The sequence below is a fragment of the Martes martes genome, assembly GCF_963455335.1.
Source record: "Martes martes genome assembly, chromosome: 9".
NCBI lineage: Eukaryota > Metazoa > Chordata > Mammalia > Carnivora > Mustelidae > Martes > Martes martes.
Genome location: NC_137896.1, coordinates 23,540,282 through 23,566,521, shown reverse-complemented (window position 1 = coordinate 23,566,521; position 26,240 = coordinate 23,540,282). Strand labels below are relative to the sequence as shown.

The window sequence follows — 26,240 nt, the reverse complement described above, 5'->3', positions numbered from 1 at the left end:
ACCTCTGGACTTTTTCTTACTGGGTACAGTGAAAAATTTACAGGGACCTTTTATAGAACAGAATGCCCCTTTAATTTGGTACCTTTTTTAAAACTAGTTTACTTACTCTGCTAAATTACACCTGATTTTGCCACCAGAACATTATCTGTCATTACTTCTTGGCCCCAGAGAACAGTAGTAGAAAAAGTAAAAAGTAAATGAAGGATTAGTTGTAGAGGAAGGATTGCTTGGGGCTAGGGGATAATGGGTAATAATGAAGGAATTAAAGGCACTAGGGGAAGTAGTAGCCTATGGTGGAGCCCAAGTGGGACTTGAAGGGAGCTGATGAACTATGAAGTTAAGAGGGGGTTAAAAGTCATAAAGAGAGTGAATCAAAGATAAAGTAGGAGGCAGGTAGGAGTAGAAGGCTGTAGGTAGAGAGAGTTGAAAATTAGAAGACCTAGGAAGCAGGAGCAATTCTAACCAACAAGGGAATTTAAGGAGTCGTCATATTTCCAGGTTGTCAGATAACTATGTTGAGAAACTGAGGCCAAGTTTTTAGAAGGGTAAACAGCATGGATGTTGAAATTTCCCAAGCTTTTATTTTTTTTAAAGATTTTATTTATTTATTCGACAGAGAGAGAGATGACAAGTAGGCAGAGCAGCAGGCAGGGGTGGGGGGGAGCAGGCTTCCCGCTGAGCAGAGAACCCCATGTGTGACTCAATCCCAGGACCCTGAGATCATGACCTGAGCAGAAGGCAGAGGCTTAACCCACTGAGCCACCCAGGTGCCCCAAAATTTCCCAAGCTTTTAATCCTCAACAAGAGAACCAGTTTTGCTGCACCTTTGTAATAACAGATTTACCTCATGCCCTGAATGTTCCTACTTACTCACATATTCCTAAAACTTGACTAGTACTGAGGTGCAGAGAGATTAAGTAACTGAGTCGCCTGGGTGGCTTAGTCTGTTAAACATCTGACTCTTGATTTTGGCTCAGGTCATGATCTCAGGGTTGTGGGATAGAGCCAAGTGATGGGCTCCTTGCTGGGCATGGAGCCTGCTTAAGATTCTTTCTCCTTCTCTCTCTACCCCGCCCCCACTCTCCCTCTCTTAAAAAGAGAGAAGTAACTTTTCTTTGGTCATATAACTGCAGAATTAGAGGGGCACCTGGGTGGCTCAGTTGGTTGAGCATCTGCCTTCGGCTCAGGTCATGATCTCCGGGTCCTGGGATTGAGCCGTATCTCAGGCTCCCAGCTCGGTGGGGAGTCTGCTTCTCCTTCTCCCTCTGCCTCTCTCCCTACTTGTGCTCTCTCTGTCTCTGTATCTCTCTGAAATGAATAAACAAAACAAACAAAAAATCTTAACAGCAGAGTCAGAGCTAGAAACCTCAGTTTCATAGTTTTGGTTCATTCTATCATTTGTTGTCTATCTTTTAAAAAATACTGGTTCTTAAAAACATTAAGAACTAATTAGTAATCTCTTGAAATAGTATGGGAGGCAATACTTAGAGTCTTAAAGAGGTATACTACTCAAAATGGGTTTGGAACTTGGCACCTAGGGGAGGTGTAGCATGTCAAAGCTGACTCCTCTTGCCTTCAGTTCATATTTTGGGGTGACTTGACCTTCCTGTAGGTAGTCAGCACTACCCAGGTGCTGACTGCCAACTACTGAACTGTTCTTCTATTCAAAATAAGCATTTGAGGCACCCCCAAAGCAGTCTTGTTATATCCTACTATTCACCCAGGTCACCTGAGGATCTTATTAAAATCCAGTTCTGATATAGTGGGTGCTGGGAGTGGAGTGCAAGATTGTACATTTCTCTCTTTTTTTTTCTTTTTTAAGATTTTATCTATTATAGAGCATGCATCCAAGTCAGGGGAAGGGCAGAGGGAGAGGGGAGGGACAGGCTGACTTGGAGCCTGATGCAGGGCTCAGTTCCTATCCCACAACCCCAAGATCATGAACTTTGCCAAAACCAAGCTAATGAGCCACGCAGGTGCCCCTAGATTGTGCATTTCTAATAAGCTCTTAATGTGTTACCCTTGGGGACGGCTGGGTGGCTCAGTTGGTTAAGCAGCTGCCTTCGGCTCAGGTCATGATCCCAGCGTCCTGGGATCGAGTCCCACATCGGGCTCCTTGCTCGGCAGGGAGCCTGCTTCTCCCTCTGCCTCTGCCTGCCACTCTGTCTGCTTGTGCTCACTCTCGCTCCTCTCTCTCTCTGACAAATAAATAAAAAAAAAAATAAAATAAAGAAAACCTTTAAAAAAAAAAAAAAAATGTGTTACCCTTGCTTCTGTTCCAAAGACTACTTTGAGTAGAAAGGCCCTAAAGAACTTTAAGGCAACATAGTTTAAAAATGATTTAATATTTGGTGCTGCCTCAATTTTAATTTCTTGAATTAAGTAGATTTTACTTTGTTCAGTCTTATTTTGAAGGTCCATTAGAGTATTGAATTAATACTGTGTAGTAGTTCACTGCTTACCAAGTAGTAGATAGCAGTCTTAACTGAGGCATCTTCAGACTGGCTACATTCACTCTTTGCTTTCTTATGCATGACAAGATCCCCTTGGGAAAAGGAACCAACTATATTTAGCTGACCGTATTAGTGACTTTCAATTTGACATTTCCTGTTGTTTTCCCCTTTCTTTTCTTTCCCTCAATTAATGTCATTGCTTTGAAGAAATGATAACCTCCTTTAAAAAAAAAAAAAAAAGGTCTGTGGGTACCTCTGCTCTAGAACACTAATTTTCCTTTTTTTTTTTTTAAGATTTTATTTATTTATTTGACAGAGAAAGGGAGATCACAAATAGGCAGAGAGGCAGGCTGAGAAAGAGGGGGAACCAGGCTCCCCACTGAGCAGAGAGCCCGACGTGGAGCTCGATCCCAGAACCCTGAGATCATGACCTGACCTGAAGGCAGAGGCTTAACACACTGAGCCACCCAGGTGCCCCAGAACAATAATTTTCAACATTTTGTATATCATTTGATGGGATGAAGAGAAAGCATCTTGTCTTTGCGATAAAAGTATTTCTTCTGCCAAAGAACAGTTAGCCCTATCCCAAAACTGAATACTGTTAAGAGCCAGTGGAAACCAGGAAAAGGATGGTGATATTATCTGTGGTCATAGTAAAATAATGCCCTTCCTAAGACATTTGGATTTTGAGAATTTGACTCTGTTCTTGCTTATACAAGGCCTCCAAAGACTTTCTTGAAATCGGAATCACCTTACCTAATAGTTTTGAAGGCTCACAAGTGTTTCTGTGCACTTTGGCAACCCCTCACTCTATATCTGGGTGGGCTCTGAGGGTTGTATATAAGACTCTGCCCAAGGGCTATTTATATATTTGATAAAGCTGGCCAGAAATTTTAAGTTCTGGTCTTGTTTTTGTTAAATTCAAAGAGCATTCGTTTTCCATTCCCTTTCGCCTTTTCTTACTCAGAACAAACACAAATGGATCAGATGAGCCTGAGGATGCAGGGCCTGGTGAAAATAGGAAGGTCAATGGGAATAATTCTCCATCACTCTCAAATGGTGGTTTTAAACCTTCTAGGCCTCCAAGACCTTCACGACCACCTCCACCTACCCCACGTAGACCAGGTGCGTATTCCAGCACTAGGGAGGTAGCTGTCAATACTGTGATTGTAAATAATGTTCTATTTGGGAATTGACCTCAGGTAAGTGTCAAGAGACCCTTTTAGGTCAGTTTTCTAGCTGTATTTTTACATTTAAGTTTTGGCCAAGAATGATCCTAAGTTTTTCCTCCAGGGTAAAGTTATTGAGGGAAATGCTTTATTGAGAATGAAAAAGAAAAATGAGAACCATATTTGCATTATTAAAAGTATAGGCAGTATAGAAAAGATTGCAACTTTTTGGCAGGGTTTGTAATAGTGTGGACATAAGCATGTCGTATTGTCAAGGATCTGCTTGCTTATTTTCATTATATCTTTTAAAAGACAGAAATGGCAAGTAACCCAATAATGCTAAATGATACTCACATTTTGAAGCAAAAATTGTACAACAAATGAACATATTTCATGTAGTAAAAATGTAAACATCTATAGGTAGAATACCCATTTTTCCCAATTACTCAGAATAGAATCTTTAATCTTTAATATTTCCTTCTTTATGTAGACAGACAATGTAAAATAAGCCAAATATTATTGGAAAAGTAAATTAGTTATCTACAAATCATTTTAGTAAAAAACTTTGTTTTTAATTATACATCTTCCCCCTTTTTTGGTAGAAAAATGTGTTAATAATATATTCCTAGCCTTTACGATCATATACTACTTGGTCAAAATATTGGTGACTTCCCTGAGGAATTGTTATGTCAAGTCTTTCTTCAAGATGTAATATGTACTTTATAACAATTTGTAAGAATGCAGTAGCTTAACAGATCTTCTTCATTTTAATTAACATCAAAAAATTGGTCTTTGATCTGTAAGGTTTCATAGAAAAGACAGTTTTAAAAATATGGAAAATTATAAAATGAACTTAAAGTACCAAAGGGTATCAGTGCTTTCCTTTTTATTTTTTTAAATAGCTTTTATTTCTTGTGGTATCATGAAATCAGAATTTGTATGTGGTTCATAATTAATAAAGAGCCATTGGATAGATAGAACCTAAAAAGTTATTTAAAAAGCTTATTTTATTTAAGTAATTTTCACCTGCATATCCATATCTTAAATTTTCTATTTGTCATCTACCTTTTTACTTTTTTTTTTTTTTTAAAGATTTTATTTATTTATTTGACAGACAGACATCACAAGTAGGCAGAAAGGCAGGCAGAGAGAGGGGAAGCAGGCTCCCTGCCTAGCAGAGAGCCCGATGCGGGGCTCCATCCCAGGACCCTGAGACCATGACCTGAGCTGAAGGCTGAGGCTTTAACCCACCGAGCCACCCAGGCGCCCCTGCCTTTTTATTTTTTAAAGTTAAAATTCTATCCTGAATTTAGAATTCTGAAAATTTAAAAGATTGTTGTTTTCCACAAATCTTTTATAGCATCTGTCAATGGTTCCCCATCTGCCACTTCTGAAAGTGATGGATCCAGTACAGGCTCTCTGCCACCAACAAATATAAATTCAAATACATCTGAAGGAGCAACATCTGGATTAATAATTCCTCTGACTATATCTGGAGGCTCAGGCCCTCGGCCATTAAATCCTGTACCTCAGGCTCCCCTACCACCTGGGTAAGTAACTGTTTTTGGTTACTATTTGTTTGCTTTAGGCTTCTGCATGTTCTTACTAATAAGGACAATAATACTGAACTCCATTCTTTAAAAAAACCATCCTAGATTTTGGGGATGCTGTGTCTAGAGTCATATTGAACCAAAAAAACTTAACCACATTAGAAACCCACACCCTCTCATTTCTGGGGCAAAGGTTTTTTGTTGTTTGTTTTGTGTTTTTTAAATTGAAGGACTCTGAACCAAAGGAAGTTAACCAGTGCAATGTAATAAAATAGTCACCTAATTCGGATTACTTTCTCTTTGAAGGAGGAAAAAAACCTACTTTTTAAAATAAAATTTTTCCATCATAGAGTCATTATAGCAAAGTAGTAATAATTTAAGAAACTGCGAAAATTAGTACTCATGATCCCATTTTAATCTCTACTAATTATTTTAAAAATCAATTCTCTAATAGTTTATGTACATATATACATTGTAGCATTCAGTTAATCCAGAGCTTGGAATCTAATTAAAATTAATTGCTTGATAAATTAATAAACCCTTATGGTGAAATTTTTGGTTGCTAAACACATATTATTTGTGGGTAGTTGGGCCATTTTCCTTTTGCGAAACCTACATGGGAAACCAAAATAGAAAATTATTTGTGCAAGGGATTAGCAAACAGAAACTTGTGCTCTCCAAAGTAATTGGTACTTCTAAATTGTGATGGTTCATTTCTATCTTCTTCTCTTTGGGAATTAACCCATCAAGGAGACTAGGATACCCAGACTGATTTTGTCTGTTAGACTGTGCGGAGACACATCTGACAAAATCTTAGTCTGATTTCAGTTCTTCTAGAACACATACAGTGTTTTGCCTTTTGGTTTTGCCTAGCTCAGTCTTTCTTCAGATTTCAAAACATTAATTACAGCATTTTTTTTTCCCACCAAGATTTGCATATGCCATGATCAGATTGAGGTAGACTTTGTCTCCTGAGTGCATGTACCTCAAATCTCTTCAGAAATATAAGGCACCTCTTGAGCAGATACTGCTACAGAAGTCTTATCCACTCTGTCATCCTCAGGATAACATTTTTTTACTTTATTCCTAACTTCTTTTGATACCATCTTTAGATATTCACGTGCTTATTGCCTTAATTCTGTAATATGGTCATATAAGAGAAGATAGCAAAGATAAGCGCTTTATCAGTTTTTAAAATTTTCTGTTTAAGTTGGGAGCAGAGAGTGGACCAGCATGGGCGAGTTTACTATGTAGATCATATTGAAAAAAGAACAACATGGGATAGACCGGAACCTCTACCTCCTGGGTAAGTATCTGAATTAAAGAAGAAGAAAAGTTATTTATTCAGAACTATAGATTATATCTGTACAGAATCTTCCCTATATTCTTACTTTTCCTCTTCCTTTCAGTCTTTTCCGAAGTTTCCACAAAGCATCCACTTTGTGTTGTGGTAGGTGCAAGCTAGAAAGGAGAGAGAATTGATTAAACATGATAAATGATTTATTTTTATTCATTGACCTAAAGATTGACCTAAAGATTCCATAGGTCATGCTATTTCCATGTTTTCCTTTCTGTATTTTACCTGGCTCAAACCATAGGGTTTTAGAATTAGTTTCTTCAAGAGTAATTATTTTAATTTAATGGATTAATTTTAATTAGTTTTAGATTTAAATTAATTCTAATTAATTTTAATAAATTAATATAACTCATTAATTTTAATGTAACTGAATAAGAATTGTTATAGCCCCATCATATATATGAAGATAAAGTCCCTATTATATAAGAAACTTTAATGTATAATATTGAAGTCATTGCAGAATAGTTGGGGAATTAAAGTCTATATTAATGCATGATGTTAAGTATTTAACATTTACCTTATAGAAAATGAAAGAAAATATTTTTATTCAAGGGAAGTCAGTAGCAAACATGGGGAAATATTTACTCTTGCTGTAATCTCAAATATACACTTAAAAGGTACTGTTTTACTTACTAATTAGCAGATAGTATCAGTGTTGGTGACTTTGTAGAGGAACTTTATCACATAAATATTGCTAGTGGTGGTATAAATTAGTTGCAGTTCTTACAGAAAGTATATATAACTATAGTAATGCACATACCCTTAGTAATCCTGTCTAGGAAATTTATCCTAAAAAAGTAATGCAAAGGGAGAAAAAAATTAATGTAATAAAGGTATTTCTTATTTTATTATTTATAATAGAGAATATTGGAAGTAACCACAAACAACAAAGTAGAAATCAACAAGTTATTGTTTTAATGTTTTCTTAATATTATGAACCCATTTGAGGGGCACCTGGGTGGCTCAGTCAGTTAAGCAGCCAACTTTTGATTTAGGCTCAGGTCATGATCGTAGGGTTGTAAGATCAAGCCCCATGTCAGGCTCCATGCTCAGTGGGGAGTCTGCTTGAGATTGTCTCTCTCCCTCTTCCCCAACCCCCGCGTACTTTCCCTCTTTCTAAAATAAATAAATTAAAAAAAAAAAAACCATGCACCTATGATCAGTTGTTGTAATTTTGTGGGAAAAGTGCTTTTTGATATCTGTGAAAAGCTGTATGTACAATTCTGTCCCTTCCTATTAAGATTTCAACAGTCAAAAGAACATTGGAAAGAAAATGGGAGAACTTTTTTCTTAATTACTATTTGAGACTTAACCATTAAATATGCATTGTATTTTTAAAACTTGATACATCTTAACTTTTAAGAAAAGAAATTTTTAAAAGCATTTCTTTTGTGTTCACTTAACGACCATTTAAAAACATAAAATAAAAAGTTCAGGTAAATCAAAAGTAATTTAAGCTAAAATCTTACCAAACCTGCACCAGGGTCAAGATAAAGTCCTGTTCAGTTCATCTCTGTATCACAAGTAATTATTGAATTAGGTTGTTTTTGTCCTGATTTAGCTGGGAACGTCGGGTTGACAACATGGGACGAATTTACTATGTTGATCACTTCACAAGAACAACAACGTGGCAGAGGCCAACATTGGAATCCGTCCGGAACTATGAACAGTGGCAGCTCCAACGTAGTCAGCTGCAAGGAGCAATGCAGCAGTTTAACCAGAGATTTATTTATGGGGTAAGCAGCGTGTTATACTATAAACTTAATAAGTATTTGTTTTTAACCCTTTTTTTTTTCATATGAAATGTTAAGTACTAAAAGACAAGAGGGCACCCAGTTGTTGCTGTTGATAGATACTATATTTATATCTTGTCTTGAGTATTCTGTGCATGTGATCTATTCTTACCTCTTTGAAAACTTCTTAAGTTCAACCTCCTTTGCTTTGTTAATGTCAAAAATTAAAAAGGAAGTTAGGACAACTTAAAATTCATGGACAAAAGGATGATAAAAATAAACCCAAGTGGTTTGAAGAGAATTAAGAAAGTTCTGAATTTAATGCTCCCTAGCTTGGCAGAATATTAGAAGGTTTGGCTCTAAGAGCACCTGACTATTAAGTGGTTATATAGAACCAGTGACAGAATTGAATCACTTTGTAACATGAAAGCACAGTTTACCTAATTAATTGGTGCTCTGGGAGACTGAGGAAATTTAATTCCTTATATGATTATGCTAACTATATATTCTGGCTTCAAAAGTACATTATCTTTGGTATGCAGATATTTCCTTTTGGAAGTGGTTTAAGTTTGTAATTTTTTTTTTCAGAGTAATATGCAAAAATAGCTGTAAGTTCACCAAAATATATTAATGTTTTTTTAATGCAGTCTTTGGTGCTAGGAATTTTATAGTCTCTCAAATCATAAAGTATTACAGATCCTTTCTCTGAGGAAAGGAAAATAGTCCTTGGAGAAATAGGATTCTATGGGCCAAACAAAAGGGATTTGTTTGAGTATTACGTAGAACTTAAAACCAAAAAAAAAAAATAAGGTCTTCAGGAGAAGCTGACCTCCATTTTCATCTCTTCCCCTCCACCACCATTGGTATCATCCCTGTTAGAATACATCAGATTAAATTACTCTCCTCTCTGAGCATTATTTCCCCCCTTTTTTCCATATTTTTATCTATTTCTTGGATCTAATCACCATAACAGTTTCATCCATTGATTTAAACAAATTCTTCTTTATCACCAGCCTTCCCTTCACTACCTAGTTATGACTAAGATTTTCATATAAGTTTTTCCTGCCACTTTCTATGGGCAGCAGTCATTATATTTCTTCCCAGTGGTTTTAGAAGTGAAATTAATTTGTCTCTTGCCTACCTGACCCTACCCATTTTTTTTCCTATGCTGTTTTACATCTTCCCTTTTTTCTAAATTATAACAGCTTTGATATACCTGGCCAAATTTCTTCTAGGTTTGAATGCCTAGTTTGCCTGCTTCTTTAAAGCTATTTTCCACATAGGTGTTCAGTGGAAAGAACATGGGCTTTGGAGTCAGACACATCTGGGCTTGAGTCCTGATAATACAGTTACTTTCTCTGTATGACTTTGAGAAAGTCACTTAACCTCATCAGGGCTCATTTACTTTATCTGTTACAAAACTTCCTGAGAGGAATTTTTTTGAGGATTCTGTAAGATAAAGTTCCTAATATGTTTGGCACATATTATTAGATGGATAGAAATGTTAGTTTTCATTCCCTCATATCCACATTGTAAATGTGCTCTTTATCTTACTTTTACAGTACATCATCTCTTAAAACATTGTTTTGAAACACTGGTTTAGCATATATTACCAGGGCACCAACAGTATATATTGCTTAATCGTAAACTTCACCAATTTGATACTCAGAGTCTTTGGAACCTCCCTTGAATTGCAGCTTTTTATCTCTTTGTCCATGGTTTTTTGTTGTTGTTTTGTTGTTTTACTCTTATCCAAAAATAATCTGACTACTTTTTAAAATTCTTCCACTTTGTTCTTGTTATAGAACGTGTTTTAAATCATAATTTAAACAGCCTATTTTAGTTACCTTTAACATAGCCGGCAGTATTAACTGAATTGAATGAATTAAGCATTCTTACTGTCAGCTGCTTAAAAAGTGATGGGGTGGTGGCGTATTGCTAAGAAAGTCTGTTTTATAAAGTGGTCTTTGTTTCCCTGGTTATAGGTCAGTAGACTCCCATACACCTAGCTTTTTTTTTTTTTTCCTTAAGTGGGCTCCACACCCAACGTGGGGCTTGAACTCACAATCCCAAGATCACGAGTCACATGCTCTACTGACTGAGCCAGCCAAACACCTCTACTCCTAGCATTTTTAGCCTCAGAATAGAAATGGTTGATGTTGGAACACTGTAATTGCTCTTCCTGGCTAATGGCTTTAATGTGTATGTCCCCAATTTACTTAACCAGGGAAGAGCCTTGGATCTTAGGCTTGGGCCTTAGAAGATGACCGCAATAGTTTGTTATATGCCAGACTTTTCAGACCTGTTCCATAACCAGTATTCAAATCTTTTTATAAGTGTTTATCCCTGGTCTCTGCTCTCAGTGCTTTTCATAATTGTGTCTGTCAGGAGGAGCAAGGCCAGTTCTTGATAGGTCTGTCTTCCAAGAGTTGTTTAATCAGAGGTAGAATGTCATATCCTTTAAAACTTTCAATCAGTTACCCAGTTTCTGTAATGAGTCAGTGAAGTGGGAAAAAAAACCCCAGAGACAATAGGGGGAACTGCTATAGATTGAGACTTGAGACTCAACAAGTGTAATGTGAGGACTTTGAATTTCGACTTGGATGAATAATCATAGGCATTTAATTAGTGACCAGATATTAGATGATAAAATTAACATATATTCTTTGCTAGGTGTGATTAACAATGTTGTGGTTATAGAAGAAGATGTCCACAAATTTTAGAAAGACATGCTAAAATATATAGGGATGAAATGACTAAATGATTCACTAAAGAAGAGGGGAAAGAAAGAAAATTTGGCAAAGTCTTAATACTTGTTGAGTCTTGGTGCTGGGTACATAGGGTTTACTTTCCTTACTTTTTTTGTCTATTTTTTCCATTAATAATTTTTCTTTAAAAAACAGTTAGAAAATGGGGCGCCTCGGTGGCTCAGTTGGTTAAGCAATTGCCTTTGGCTCAGGTCATAATCATGGAGTCCTGGGATGGAGTCCCACATCAGGCTTCCTGCTTGGTGGGGAGTCTGCTTCTCCCTCTGACCCTACCCCGTCTTATGCTCTGTCTCTCTTTCTCTCTCTCTCTCTCTCTCTCTCTCTCAAATAAATAGATAAAATCTTAAAAAAAAAAAAAAAGGCAGTTAGAATCTATTATTTACTCATTTTATCTTACTAAAGGAGAAAGGGTTTAACCAGATCTTCCTGAGAGACCATGTGTTATCTCCACTTTATTATACATTTAAACCAAAACATACCCATTAACCCTACTTGGTCACTATGACCTTTGCTTCTCTTATTTTAATGGTTGACTCATTTTCCCAAATGGTTTCCTTTTTTCTAACCAGACTTCTGTCTCTACCAGTGTGGTCATTAGAAACAGAAGTAAAGAAATCTTTACAGATCTGTATTTATCAACTCTTTACAACTGGAATTCTTTTCTTTCCCTCAGCTGATAGCCTCTTCTTCCTACTCCCGCAACTCTTTCCACAATATTTGTATATACCCCATGTTTTGTATATGCTGCTTCTTTTTGAGGTAGAAATACAAGGTTAGTCTCAGCCATCTGGTGACTCTGAGTACTGTGGTTTATAATGACTCTTTGGGGATTTATGTATTTCTCTAATTTACTGAGTTGTGGCTGAAGAAGAAAATGATCTTTTGAGGGTAAGGATTATATATTTGTAATATTTGAATTTCACATAATTTCAAGCATTAATGTTTACAAAGATTTTTTTTTCCCTCCAGAGTGTATTGGCATATATCCATTAACTGTGTGACACATCTCTAAGACACGAACTCTGTAAAAGTGTGTTACATTGCACATGACCAGGGAAGACTGGTAACCACCAGAACTCATAACCCTTGCTTTCAAGGTTCTAATTAGGTTGTTCATTATTTCACCTTTTTCTTGATGTTGTTGTTGTTATTCTTTTTAGAATCAAGATTTGTTTACTACATCACAAAATAAAGAATTTGATCCCCTTGGTCCCCTGCCACCTGGATGGGGTAAGCCCCGTGATTTTTTTCATTGCATTTGTCATTTTAAAAATCAGGTATTTATGGATAATAGCCTGCTCTTGCTTGAGTGAATATCTGGGAAGTTTTTGGGGTGTGTCAGTTCAATTCAGAGTGCCAAACAGGTATTAAATTTCCCAGAAGTTCTAAGTTGATTATCTTATTACAATTAATTTTTATTGGAATTCAGAGTTATTTTACTCTTTTAAAGTTTAAAAATATTTTGGGCTTTTAGCAATAAAAAGAAATGGATGGTTAATACACAGAACATTCTGAATGGACCTCAGAGGGATTATGCATAGTGAAAAAAAGTCCATCTTAAAAGATTATATACCGTATGATCCAGTTTATGTAATATAGTCAAAATGACAAAATTAGAGAAATGGAAAACAGATTAGTAGTTGCTAGGAGACAGAGCCAGTGGCAGGTGGGTGCAAACACAGGATGTAATATAAGTAGTTCTTGTGTGGCGGTGAAGTAGTTCTGTGTCTTTGCCATGGTAGTCATTACACAAATCTATACATACGGGATAAAAGTACATAGATTATACATTCACATTAATGAATTTAGCTTAAAATTTGGTGGAAATTAAATAAAGTGTGTAGTTAACAGTAATGTACCAGTGTCGCTTTCCTGATTTCAGTATTGTACTATGACTATATAAGATATTACATTGGGGGAAACTGGTGAAGGGTACATGAGATTCTTAGAATAATTTTGGAACATCCTGTGATGATTATTTCAAAATAAAAAGCTTAAATATTTTTACCACATTTGTGCTTCTAAAACACTGTTCATAGTTTGGTTGAGTTGATGTAATTTTGAAAGAACAGTGGAAGGGGAACATGTTAGGATAGGACTTTGTACTTGGGTATGTTTTGTTGTTGAGTACATTTATCTTAGTATTAAAATTCTATATATAGATTTTACGTACCTTACCAAAATTTTTTTATGGTAATATGTAAATCCTAGCACAGTAGCAAGTTTTCAGAATAAACATAGCAATATAGAAGTAGTTTTGCATGGATGTCAAAGAGAGTATAGAAAGAAAGAAACATGGGGCACCTGGGTGGCTCAGTGGGTTTGAGCCTCTGCCTTCGGCACGGGTCATGATCTCAGGGTCCTGGGATCCAGCCCCGCATCAGGCTCTCTGTTCGGCGGGGATCCTGCTTCCCCCTCTCTCTCTGCCTGCCTCTCTGCCTACTTGTGATCTCTCTCTCTGTCAAATAAATAAATAAAATCTTTAAAAAAAAAAAAAAAGAAGAAGAAGAAGGAAATAGCTAAGTAAAGCCAGCCATGGAACTAGTTGAAGTTTTGTCTTCAAGAGCGCAGATATTTCATAACATGGGGGTAAAATCAGAAAATGATGTTTCTAGATAGTCTGGGAGGCATTGGTACCAAGATAGATTGCTCTAGCATTACTTTATTGAGGAATGGAGAAAAATTGATGTGTCAAGGTCACATGAATCTGGGCAGTAGATGATACTGGACATAAAGTTTGCCTTTGAGAAGTCCCATTGCCCTTTGGTTATTTATCCTTAACACTCTGTGAGACAAAGAGGTAAAAAACATGATAGGTAATACTTACAATTGTTATTGTTATTAGCATGTAATAAAGGGAGGGCATTTGAAAGTGAATTGTGAATTTCTGTCTTCACCAAAGCTTGGTAATGTGATAAGGAGTCTTCTGTGTTGGAGTCAGAGTGGAGAATGCATGGTTGGTATGAAGTAACTTTAGAAAAGGGAATGTTGCCTTTATATAAAGCATATTGAACCAGGCCTGTCAGATTGCTTTTACTACACATGGATAGTTTTCCCAGCTTTATTTCTAGAATTGTTGTATGTCTGTATTACAGAGGAGAAATTAATGCACTGAAAGGATGTATCTGAAGGTCACGTATTACCCTCTTAATGACCAGTGAGTGACCAGTTAGCTTTTGTCAGAAACATGGACCTTCTCCAAACCAGTTATAGGAAAAAATTACTGGTTGCTCATTAGAAGCATGAATTGTAGACTGTGTTGCCTTTATGCAAAAAAGCTTTTCCAGGTGCTTGGATGACTCAGTCATCAAGCGTCTGCCTCCAGCCAAGGTCATGATTCCAGGGTCTTTGGATCGAGTCCTGCATCAGGCTCCCTGCTCAGTGGGGAGTCTGCTTCTCCCTTTCCCCCTGCCCCTCTGCCCTGCTTGTACTCTCTCTCACTCTATCTCAAATAAAATCTTTTAAAAAACTTTTTTTAATTAAAAAAAAAACTCCTGCAAGCTCCAGTGCTTTCTGTACTTATTATTATTTACATATATATACATTGTAAATAAATATATTTATTAATTATAATTAATATTTATTATTATAAATAATAATTTATTACTCTTAGGATCTTTCTCTTTTTTCCTAACTTTAGCCAACAACTCTTCCCTGAAATATTGCCTCTAAAGACCCAATCCCAGGAAAGAGTTATGAGACTCTTTCCTTATTTTACATTATGCTTATTTTTAGGTTTCACACTTCTGAAGTTGAAGTGTACCCCCCTTCCTAGATGAGTTCATGATTACCCTGTTACTTAGACTAAGCACTGCTTTATGACTCTCTGCCTTTGGGGCACGTGCCTTATTTGTGGAACCAGTGACAACACTGGTACTGTTACAGACAAAACCCTACCTGACATATCTTCAGGATTGACCCAGGAAATAAAACCCCAATTCATAGCCTGTGTTTACATTCTGAAATGACAGCATTATTTTTGTGGCACAATATGTTATTTATTTATGAATGAATCAATGAAATAAAATAGCAGGCTCCATGTGGGCCTTGAACTCACAACCCTGAGATCAAGACCTGAGCTGAGACCAAGACTCAGATACTTAACCGACGTAGCCACCCAGATGCCTCCATGATAATATATTTCGAATCCAGCTTCCTCATCCTTTCAGGCTTCATATGCTAGGAGTAGACATTACCACCTCACAAGCTGACAGTGAAGAATTTTTAATACATGCAAACTAAAGAGGCTGGAGAACAAAGAGTGTTTTTGGTTCAACAGTGTAGTCTAATAGGGCTTTGTATACCTGGTTTTACCCATCAAGTATAAAAATATTTTCTCCTTTTGAGAGTTGCTGTGAAGGAATACATAGAACAGCAAGAAGCTTCTGTTTTTTACTGTTTTATTCATCAAGTCAGGAAGGGCTCTGATCTGCATTCCCTTTGCTCTTTAGTAATCTCAGTATTGTTTATCCTGTGACTTTTTTCAATAACAATCAGTTCTATAGTCACAGTACTTCCGCTCATTAAAAGCAGATGAGCCTTCAGTTTGCAAGTGCGCCCACCTTTTGAAATTTTCTCACAGCTTCTTTCAAGAAATGTGGTATCAGCAGTACATACTTAGAACATACATAGAAAAGAAGTTTTCTTTTTTTTTTAAAGATTTTATTTATTTGACAGACAGAGATCACAGGCAGGCAGAGAGGCAGGCAGAGAGAGAGGGGGAAGTAGGCTCCCTGCTGAGCAGACAGCCCGATGTGGCTCGATCCCAGAGCCCTGAGATCATGACCTGAGCCAAAGGCAGAGGCTTTAACCCACTGAGCCACCCAGGTGCCCCAAAAAGAAGTTTTGTATTGAATTTATCCAGCTTCATGTTAACTTTTGAAGAGAAAATCTCTGGCCCTAAAGTCTGAACTTATGTGGCAGATATGCGCTTGGTATTATTTTTAGATTATAAAAATTACTTTAAAAATTACTTGGATAGAAAAAATTCTAGATTCTGCAAATATATTTTAAAATTTTAAATTTAATGTGACTGCCAAGAATATTAACTAACATTATTACGTAGCTGTAGCACCGTGGATGCTTCTTTTTACCTCAGAGACAGACTTAAAGTTGGTTACTTTTCACAATCAAGATGCCATGACCAGTGAAGCCAGTGTTAATATTCACAATGTGTCATAAGATGCAGAATCCCATTTATCTGTATGTTACACATACTTGGGGTTCTCTTTCCATTATGGCTCAAATGATGTAAGTAGCTGAGATGTTAGGATGGGGTTCAGGATACTCACCAGTATATCCATTCTAACCTCCCATATTACCACTATACTCGAAATAATGGAATTAGGGCTGGAGATAACAGTTGAAAGTTACCAAATACTAACTTGACATAGCTATTTAATTTGGCTCAAGACTTGTCCTTCAGTAGCTTGCTCAGAGAAAGATCCGAAATAAATAAATAATAAATAAAAAATATAAATAAAATAAAATAAATGTTTTTTGAAAAAGAGCTACCAACTTTTCAAACCATAAGGGATTTTAAAAAAAAAAACACAAGAACTTTATCAGCTCGGAATTAACCTTAAAGTTTTATTTGAAATCGCTAATTTTTAGAAACTATCCTTTTAAAAATGTTGGAATCCATTCTATCTTCTTCATTACTTCATTTACCTCATTTTGAGACATCTAAAAAAATTCAGGTACAGAAATTATCTTTTGAAGAAGAATTAATTGGTAATGGAATAGAGAATTCAGTGGTTTAAAACAACAAATTTAATATTAAAATTTCAAGGATTGACTCTTCTTTTGTTAAAAGAGAAAATGATATCTACATGTCTTCTAAACCTTACTGAGAAAGCTCAGGAATTCAGGGGAAATTGTGTAGAATGGGAATAAGAAAACAAGGAGAATCCTAAAGCAAGAGGTAGATGGAGGAAAGAAGCTGCAGTTTCAAAGTCAGTAAATTAAAGAACTGAGCACTTTGTCCAGCCTTTGTATAGAAGGTTACTTTAGATATTTAGGATTTGGGAACTGAGTGTATTAGGGAAGAGGATATATTTTGAAATAGTGTCTTCTCTAGTTGAGTAATGCCTAGCATATAACAAAGAAACAAGTTGTATCCCTCCCCCCATTGTATTTTAAGAAAGGAGGTGATGTGGTATGCAAAAAATGGCTGAAGGAGACCTGACTTTCCATTCTGTCATTATTACTCAATTCTGAGATTTTGGGCAGATCACTTAACCTGTCCAAGTTTCCCTATCATGAAGATGAAAGGAAACTATCTACTCCTGGGACTAATATTAAGGATAAAATGAGGTCATGTATGAAAAGTTAAAATGTTAATTATTCTTGCTGCCTTTGGTTAGATTGAACAAAAAGGTCCTGTAGGCAGGACATTGTGAATTAAGTCTGTTTAGCTTCTAAAATGTAATGATATTTTAATAGCTCTAGCAGGTGTATGAATTTAAAAGTGAAAGAATAAATCAAACCTTTTAAAGTTGTGATTTGGAAGCTATAAAAATCAATACAATGAGAAATGGGCAAATTCAGCACATTTTATTTTAGTTTGTGGAAGAAGACTATGCCAATCCTAATGCTTTGCCTTTTTTTTTTCTTTCTTTAAGAGAAGAGAACAGACAGCAATGGTAGAGTATATTTTGTCAACCACAACACTCGTATCACACAGTGGGAAGATCCCAGAAGTCAAGGGTAAGAAACTTTCAGTTACTAGTATATAGATAATCTCTTGAAGATTGTACCCTATTTCTGACTCAGTTATGGAAAAAATCAAGTTATAAGTTCTTTCCCCAAAGTCCTTAAACATTACTCACCCATATACTTTAGAAAGAGAAAAAAATTACACTGTTATTGTTGTATATAAAAGATGTGGGTTTCTTGGGACGCCTGGGTGGCTCAGTTGGTTAAGCGGCTGCCTTCGGCTCAGGTCATGATCCCAGCGTCCTGGGATCAAGTCCCGCATCGGGCTCCTTGCTCAGCGGGGAGCCCGCTTCTCCCTCTGCCTGCCTCTCTGTCTGCCTGTGCTCACTCTCTCTGACAAATAAATAAATAAAAATCTAAAAAAAAAAAAAGATGTGGGTTTCTTGAGAGTACAGGAAAAAAGTCATTGGTTCATACAAATATACTATGTATTTTAAAATTCCTATTTATTATTAGTAAGTCCAGATTAATAGCTCTAAAGCAGGGTTTTGCAACCTGAGATCACTAGAGAGAATTCAGGGAATACGTGACTTAAGGGGGAATAAACGCAGATTCGGTTATATTAACTTTTACCTGAAATTGAGTGTTTCCATCCATTCTGATCGTAAGCTACAACCATAGTAGAATTAGCAGTGCCTTGGACTCTCCTACCGGTAGAAATCATAAGTTTTTTAAAATAGCATTTTGCAGTTGTTGCTGTTATCTCAAAATTTACTTTACACATATTGCAAGAACTTGCTAGTTAATATATTGACAAAGAGACACATACTATTATTACAAGTTTTCCTTTTCATTGAAGTATAATTAACATAAGGTATTATATTAGTTTCAGGTGTACAATATGGTGATTTGACATTTTTATACATTATGAAATTATCACCTAATAAATCTAATTACCCTCTGTCACTAAAGTTATTACAGTATTACTGGCTGTATTCCCTTTGTTGTACTTTACATCCCTGTGACATTTATTTCATAACTGGAAGTTTGTATCTCAAAGACAAGTTTGTCTTTTTAATGTTTGGTAACTGTGTATATACTTGCCCATCCTTCCTTCCTTCATTCCTTCATTCCGAGTGAGGGAGCAGAAGCAAGGGGAGCAGCAGAGGGAAAGGGAGAAGCAGGCTCCCCACTGAGCAGTGAGCCCAATGTGGGGCTCAGTCCCAGGACCCCGGGATCACAACCTGAGCCAAAGTCAGACACTAACCAGCTGAGCCGCCCAGGCGCCCTACTTGCTTTTCTTTGTAGCATTATGTAATAGTACTTGTATTAGTTTGTTAGAGCTGCCTTAACAAAGTACCACAAATTGAGTCGCTTAAACAATAGAAATTTGTCTCATAGTTCAAGAGATTCAGGAGGCTAGACGTCTAGAATCAAGGTATAGGCAGGGCTTTGCTCCCTTGGAAGGCACTAGGAGGATTTGTTCCATGCCTTAGCTTAATATCCATTACTATCGTGGAACAGAAACAATGATCCTTATTGAGGATATAGAGAAATTGGAACTCTCTTGCATTGCTGGTGGGAATGTAAAACAGTGCACAACTGTGGAAAACAATTTGATGGCTCCTCAAAAAGCTAAACATAAATTAATGCATCCAGCAGTTCTCCTAGGTATACCCAAAAGAAGTGAAAGCAAGGACTCAAACACATACTTGTATACCTACGTTCATAAATAGTGTTATTGACAGTAGCCAAAAGGTAGAAGCAACTTACATGTCCATCAGCAGATGGATGGATAAACAAAATGTGATGTATACATACGGTGGAATATTATCCAGCCCTAAAGAGAAAGGAAATTCTTTTTTTTTTTTAATTAACATATAATGTGTTATTTGTTTCAGGGGTATAGGTCTGTGATTCATCAGTCTTACACAGTACACAGCGCTCCCCACAACTCGTACCCTCCCCAGTGTCCATCACCCAGCCACCCCATCCCCACCCTCCTCCACTCCAGCTTCTGGTAGTTTGGTTTGTGGCAGCATAACTGCAGTCTTCGCATAGCATTCTTCAGGTCTGCATGTCTCAAGTGTCCAAATTTCCCCTTTTTATAAGGACTCCAGCCCTATTGGATTAATGGCTCACTGTACTCCAGTATGATCTCATCTTAACTGATAATGTCTACAGTGACCCTATTTCCAAATAAGGTCACATTCTGAGCTCCTGATGGTTAGTATATAGGAATCTGTGGATCAACACAATTCAGCCCATAATAAAATCTAATACTGTGCATTTATCAGACCACCAGAGGGTTCCATTCTGCAAGGAATTTGGCAAGCTGTAAAGTTGGAGAGCAGTCTCCCCAAGAATTCCCTCACTTCAGACATCAACCACAAACTGGGAGATCCCCCAAAATTGCTCTCACTTCAGGCCAACTGGGTATGGATTCAGGGGTTCCCACAACAACTTTCAGGTTTAATAACTCACTTGAGAGACTAGAACTCACTTGAAGCTTGTTATACTCACAGTTACATTTATCATAGGAGAGGCATACAAATTACAAGCAGCAGAAGGAAGAAATACAGGACAGAATGTGAGAAGGTTCTAAATACCCAGAATTGATATGGAATAATATGTGTGGAGTATTACCAACCAGCAAAATCTCACCTGAGTCTCTTACATCCAGAGTTTTTATTGGGGCTCCATTATGTACTGCTTTCATTGCTAACCTTTAGTCTCTAGACCTGTCCCAGAGTTTGAGCTAATATCTTCAGTGTCTAGTTACTCCAGAAGTTGCAATTGATGGGAGGTGTCCCAAAGCCTCCATCATAAATCACATTGTTGACTATCTGGTGTTCAAAATTCCGAAGCAAACAGAGATATTCCTGACATGCAGGACATTCCAGAGGCCTAGCGATCACCTCCCAGTAACAGAGGGCAGAGGCCACACCTCTCTTTTGGTATGATTAATTCTTCACACATCCCTTGACTGAAAGTTAAGAACCTTTGTTCTAATAATATGGTTTAAATTTAAAATCTGCTTCTGGATACTAACGTCACATTTTTTATGTTGATATTTAACTTAAATATATTCAGTTTCCCTAAAAGGAAGAAGAATTTCAAAGGCAACATTTTAAATTGCTCTGCAAAATTCTCTCTTGAAGGACAGAATGAACTCTGTCACCTTTCTGTAATTTACTATCATTTTTTTGTTCCCCCTTAGACTTTTAAAAGGTCAGAGCTGAAGTGAGAATCATATCTTAATAAACAATACAAATGACCCAGTTCTATCCTGTTTGTTTTCAAGACAACAGTTTGTTACTGAGCTTATCTTGAAAATAAAATTATAACAAATAAATGTTAATTTTAAAAGTTTTTGGTAATCTATTTTATCTGACATTTCTGTTCAGCTCTGTGAATAAAGCTAAATGTTCTTAACCTTTCGACACAGTTTACAGAATGCTGTTCTGAACAATGGTTCTTAGCCTTTTATTCCTCTGAAGTACATTTGAGGAAGATGACAATCCTGTCAGCAGTAGTGGCTCTCTAAAACCAGTCAGCTTAAATGCCCCCAACCCCTCCCTTTCTTCCTTTCTGATGTGAACTTAAGACATTTCCATTTTTTTCCCCTTCTCTCACTGAACCCACCAGGTGAGAAAATCTGAAGCTGTAGAATAGAGGAAAACAAACTAGCAAATATGGGTAAAAACTTGGAACACTTACACCTAACTAGTTAAAAAGACTAGTTGCCATTATGACAGAACACACAAATACAAACTACAAAGGAGGTATTCAGTAATTCTCTACCCATTCTAGTGGAATATTTTAAAATGCAAAAATTTCTTAGGTTCACAAATAAGCAGTTTTGAATATTTATGCTTATGCCCCAGTTATTTTAATATATAACAAATAAAAATGCACTATTGCCTTATAATCTAGTTCCTGTTTTAAAACTCGGGTAGTTGGGTGCCTGCGTGGCTAAGTCGTTAAGTGGCTGCCTTCAGCTTGGGTTGTGATGCCAGGGTCCTGGTATCAAGCCCCACATTGGGCTCCCTGCTCTGTGGGAGGCCTGCTTCTTCCTCTCCCACTCCCCCTGCTTGTGTTCCCTCTCTGTGTCTTTCTCTGTCAAAATCTTTAAAAGAAGCACAAAACAAAACCAAAAAAAAACCACTCACATAGCATTTGCAGGGTGAAAGTTGTTGCCAGACACACAAAAGCTGAAAAACTTGGCAAATGCTGTGCTAGCAGTCTGAAGGAAGTACTTTGAGAGACTCAAAAAGAATGATCAGTATATAGTAGGGGGAATACTAATAGTTACAACTTGAGAGTTACTATGTGTGAAGCTTTTTACTTACATTATCTCACTTATTCCTCTTACAGTCTTACTATATATACATTCTTAACAAACTGCAGTTGAGAGAGAGTAACCAAAGTCTAAAGATAGGTATTAAGAAGTGGTTAGAAATACTTCAGAAAGAACAGTTGAGTTGCTTTAGCAGAGGAATAATTAAGGTCTTCTGGACAAGGGGAAAGTCTTCACTTGGAGGTATAACAGATCATGTCTTGTTAAGAGAAATGATGAGTAGCACTACACTTGGAAATCGCAGGCTTCACGGAAGTGAGTTGAAGTTAGAGTGCAGGGTTAAACCTGAAAGGGAACACTGAGGGCAGAGTGAGTGCCCCATGTTGAGAGTTCAGGTTTTATCATTGGTAGTGTGAACAGTGAATATCACTTTAAGAAGAGAGCTAATCATGATCAGAGCTCTGTTTTAGTACTCTGTCAGCAATATGAAATGAATGTAGGACCAGAGTGAGACTAGAGGCAGGAAAACCAGTTTGGTGGCCATTACGAAATTTTAAAAGAGAGATGAATGATGCCAGGGTAAGGATGTTCTTGGGGATTGAAAACAGTGATGAAAATGAAGGCTTCCAAGGCAGAGTGGGCAGAACTTGGTTACCAAAAGCTGTTTAGGTGGGTTATTAGAGGGGATTACAGGCCAGGTAGGTGAAAACAGGGTGGGTTAATCTATTGACATGTTTAACATGCTTGTAGGATAACTATAGAGAGGTCTAGTAAACAACGGGAAACACTGGACTAAGTGATCTAAATGATGCTGCATTTATGGGTGATTTTTATTTTGTGTATTTGGGAAACAAACAGCTCAACATTTTTTATTTGTATTTTTTCCTATGTTTTGTAGTCAATTAAATGAAAAGCCCTTGCCTGAAGGCTGGGAAATGAGATTCACAGTCGATGGAATTCCGTATTTTGTGGACCACAATAGAAGAACAACCACCTATATTGATCCCCGCACTGGAAAATCTGCCCTGTAAGTTTTCTAAACATTGTAGATTAAAAGTAAAACCGATTCCTAAGATTTTGTTATGAAGATCTAAATTAGCAGGGAGTACAGTTCTCACTGTTTCTTGAGTTGGGTTGCCCGGAAGTCATTGTTCCCTAAATATTTTGTATTTTTTGTTGCCCTATTTATCACATATTTTCTCACAGAGATCTTTCATATTTGTTATCTATTCACATAGCACTAAACAGGTTATTTAGAAATTATCAGTACAGTGCTGCTTACCAATTAATCCCTGATTTCTGATGCCATCTTTAAATTCTCCTGTTACTAAAGTAACTTTCTGTTTTGTTTTGCTTAATGTGTTTTGTTTTAGGTGTTTTTTGTGGCAAAATATGTATAGTAGAGTTTTATAGAGTACCTTTTTAACCATTTTAAGTGTACAATTCAGTGGCATTAAGTACCATCACTGTCCATCTCCAGAATATTCTTTCATTCCATACTGAAACTCTATGCCTATTTAACAATAACTCTCCTGTCCCCTTTTTTCCTTAGCCCCTGATAACTCTTAAACTTCCTGTCTGTGAATTTGACCTCTAATGTAAATGGAATCATATAGTATTTGTGCTTGTGGCTGGTTTATTTCACTTAGCATTATATTTCTAGGGTTCATCTGTGTTACCATTTGTATCAGAATTTCACTCCTTTTTAATGCATAATAATACTTTATATGTATATGCCATATTTTATTTATACATCTGTTCATGGACTTTTGGGTTGTTTCAAACATCTTTTGACTATTGTGAATAACGCAGCTGTGAATGTGAGTGTACAAATACCTGTTTGAGGTTTTGTTTTCACTTCTTTTGTGTATATACTCAGAAGTGGAATTGCTCAGTCAATGGTAATTCTTTGTTTTTTTGAGGCACTTCAGTACTGTTTCCACCGTGGGTATACCATTTTACATTACCACCAAAAGTGTGTACACAGGTTCCAATTTTTCCTGTCAGTGGTTGTTGTTTTCTGTTTGTTTTTTAAAACTGGCAGCCTGATGGGTATGAAGTGGTTTTGCGCGGTTTTTATTTGTATTTCTCTAATGATTCATGATTTTGAGCATCTTTTCATGTGCTAATTAACCAAACATTTGTATATCTTCTTTAAAGAAATGTCTGTTCAACTTCTTTGCCCATCTTTGAATTGTTGAATTTTAGAAGTTCTTTATATTCTGGATATTAATCACTTATGAGATACATCATTTGCTATTATTTTCTCCTAATCTGTGCACTGACATAAGTTTTATAGCTTTAACTCTTAGATGTAGGTTTTGGGTCCATTTTTAGTTAATTTTTGTAAATGGTATTGGGAAGGGTCCAACTTTATTTTTTTGCAAGTGATGATCCAATTTTCCAAGCAGCGTTTGTTGAAAAGACTGTTGAATGATCTTGGCACCCTTGTCAAAAATCCTTTGACCATATATATGCAAAACTTATTTCTGGAGTTTATATTTCATTGGTCATTATAGTTGTCTTTTTTCTAGTTCCACACTGTTTTCATGACTGTAGGTTTTACTAAATTTTGAACTCAGGAAATGTGAGATCTCCAAGTTCTTTTTTGAGATTGCTTTGGCTTTTTAGGGTCCCTGAGATTTCGTGATTTTTAGAAAAGAATTCTGTATTGCTGCAAAAAATGTCATTAGGATTTTGATAAGGGTTGCATTGAATTTGTAGTTCTCTTTGGTTTGTTTTGACATCTTAACAATATGACATCTTTTAAGCCTCAACGTAGGGTGTCTTTACATTTATTTGTCGCCTTTAATTTCTTTTTCAACAATTGTTTGTAGTTTTCCAGTATACAGATCTTTTCTCCTTGGCTTAGTTAATTCCAGAGGTTTTTTTAATGCTGTTTGTAAATGGAATTGTTTTTTTTTAATTTTTCAGATTGATGATTAGCGTATAGAAATGCAACTGATTTTTGTGTTGTTTTATATCCTACTTTGCTGAATGTACTTATTGGTTCTAATAGTTCTTTGGAATCTTTAGGATTTTCTCAATAGAAGATTATGTCATCTTCAAACAAAGATAATTTTTACTTCTTCCTTTCTGGACACCTTTTGTTTCTTTCCCTTTCTTGATTGCCCTGGCTAGAACTTCTAATACTATATTGAATAGAAGGGAAAGCAGGCATCCTTTCCTTGTTCCTGATCTTTGAAGGAAAGCTTTCATTTTCACCATTGAGTATGTCAGCTGTGGGATGTTCATAAATGGCTCCTATTCTGAGGGAGTTTCCTTCTAGTCCGCTTTTGCTGAGTGTTTTTTTCACCATAGAAGGATGTTAAACTTTATCAGTGTTTTTTTTTTCTTTCTCTCTCTTTTTTTTCTTTTTTTTTTTTCTTGCCTCAATTGAGATGATCATGTGGGGGTTTTTTGCCTTTGTTATTGAAGTCTAGTGTATAGAATTGACATTTCATATGTTGAACAATCCTTGTATTCCAGGAGTAAATCCCACTTTCCTTTTAATATTCTGCTGAATTCAATTTGCTAATACTTTGTTGTGGACTCATATCAGTTCATAAGAAATACTGGTCAGTAGTTTTCTTGTAGTGTCTCTGGCTTTGGTATCAGGGCAATGTTTATCTCTTGTTGCTTTTTGAATTTTATAATTTCTGCTTATTAAAAGCTTTGGGGGCTCCTGGCTGGCTCAGTTGGTAGAACATGTGACTCTTGATATCAGGATTGTGCCTTCAAGCCCCATGTTGGGTATAGAGATTACGTAAAAATAAAATCTTAAAAAACTTTGTGTAAAGCAGAAACTAGAAATTTAGGCCACTTAGGTTTTAATGAAATTAAAAATTATTTAAATATCATTATTTACCCCAAAAATAAAAATATAGTGATCTGAAGGGGCATCTGCACCCATTATTCATAGCAGCAATGTCCACAGTAGCCCAGCTATGGAGAGCCCAGATGTCCATTGACAGATGAATGGATAAAGAAGATGTGGTATATATATGCAATGGAATAGTACTACTCAGCAATCAAAAAAATGAAATTTTGCCATTTGCAAGGACCTGGAAGGAACTAGAGGGTATCATGCTAAGTGAAATAAGTCAATCAGAGAAAGATAATTATCCTATGATCTCACTATATGTGGAATTTAGGAAATAAAACAGAGAATCATAGGGGAAGAGAGGAAAAAATAAAACAAGATGAAATCACAGAGGTAGACAAATCATAAGAGACTCTTAATCATAGGAAAT

General features: G+C 36.4%; 1 protein-coding gene across 3 annotated transcripts in view; it reads left to right on the top strand.

Moving 5' to 3' along the window:
• The window catches only part of ITCH (itchy E3 ubiquitin protein ligase), a 130,578-nt gene that overhangs the window by 80,005 nt on the left and 24,333 nt on the right, over positions 1-26,240 (top strand). For all 3 annotated transcript variants that reach the window (XM_080812829.1, XM_080812830.1, XM_080812831.1), the window contains 7 exons: positions 3,421-3,578; positions 4,983-5,172; positions 6,383-6,478; positions 8,091-8,265; positions 12,191-12,260; positions 17,654-17,738; positions 22,886-23,014. In XM_080812829.1, coding sequence (XP_080668955.1) covers positions 3,421-3,578; positions 4,983-5,172; positions 6,383-6,478; positions 8,091-8,265; positions 12,191-12,260; positions 17,654-17,738; positions 22,886-23,014 — 903 coding nt within the window. The remainder of the gene's footprint in view (positions 1-3,420; positions 3,579-4,982; positions 5,173-6,382; positions 6,479-8,090; positions 8,266-12,190; positions 12,261-17,653; positions 17,739-22,885; positions 23,015-26,240) is intronic.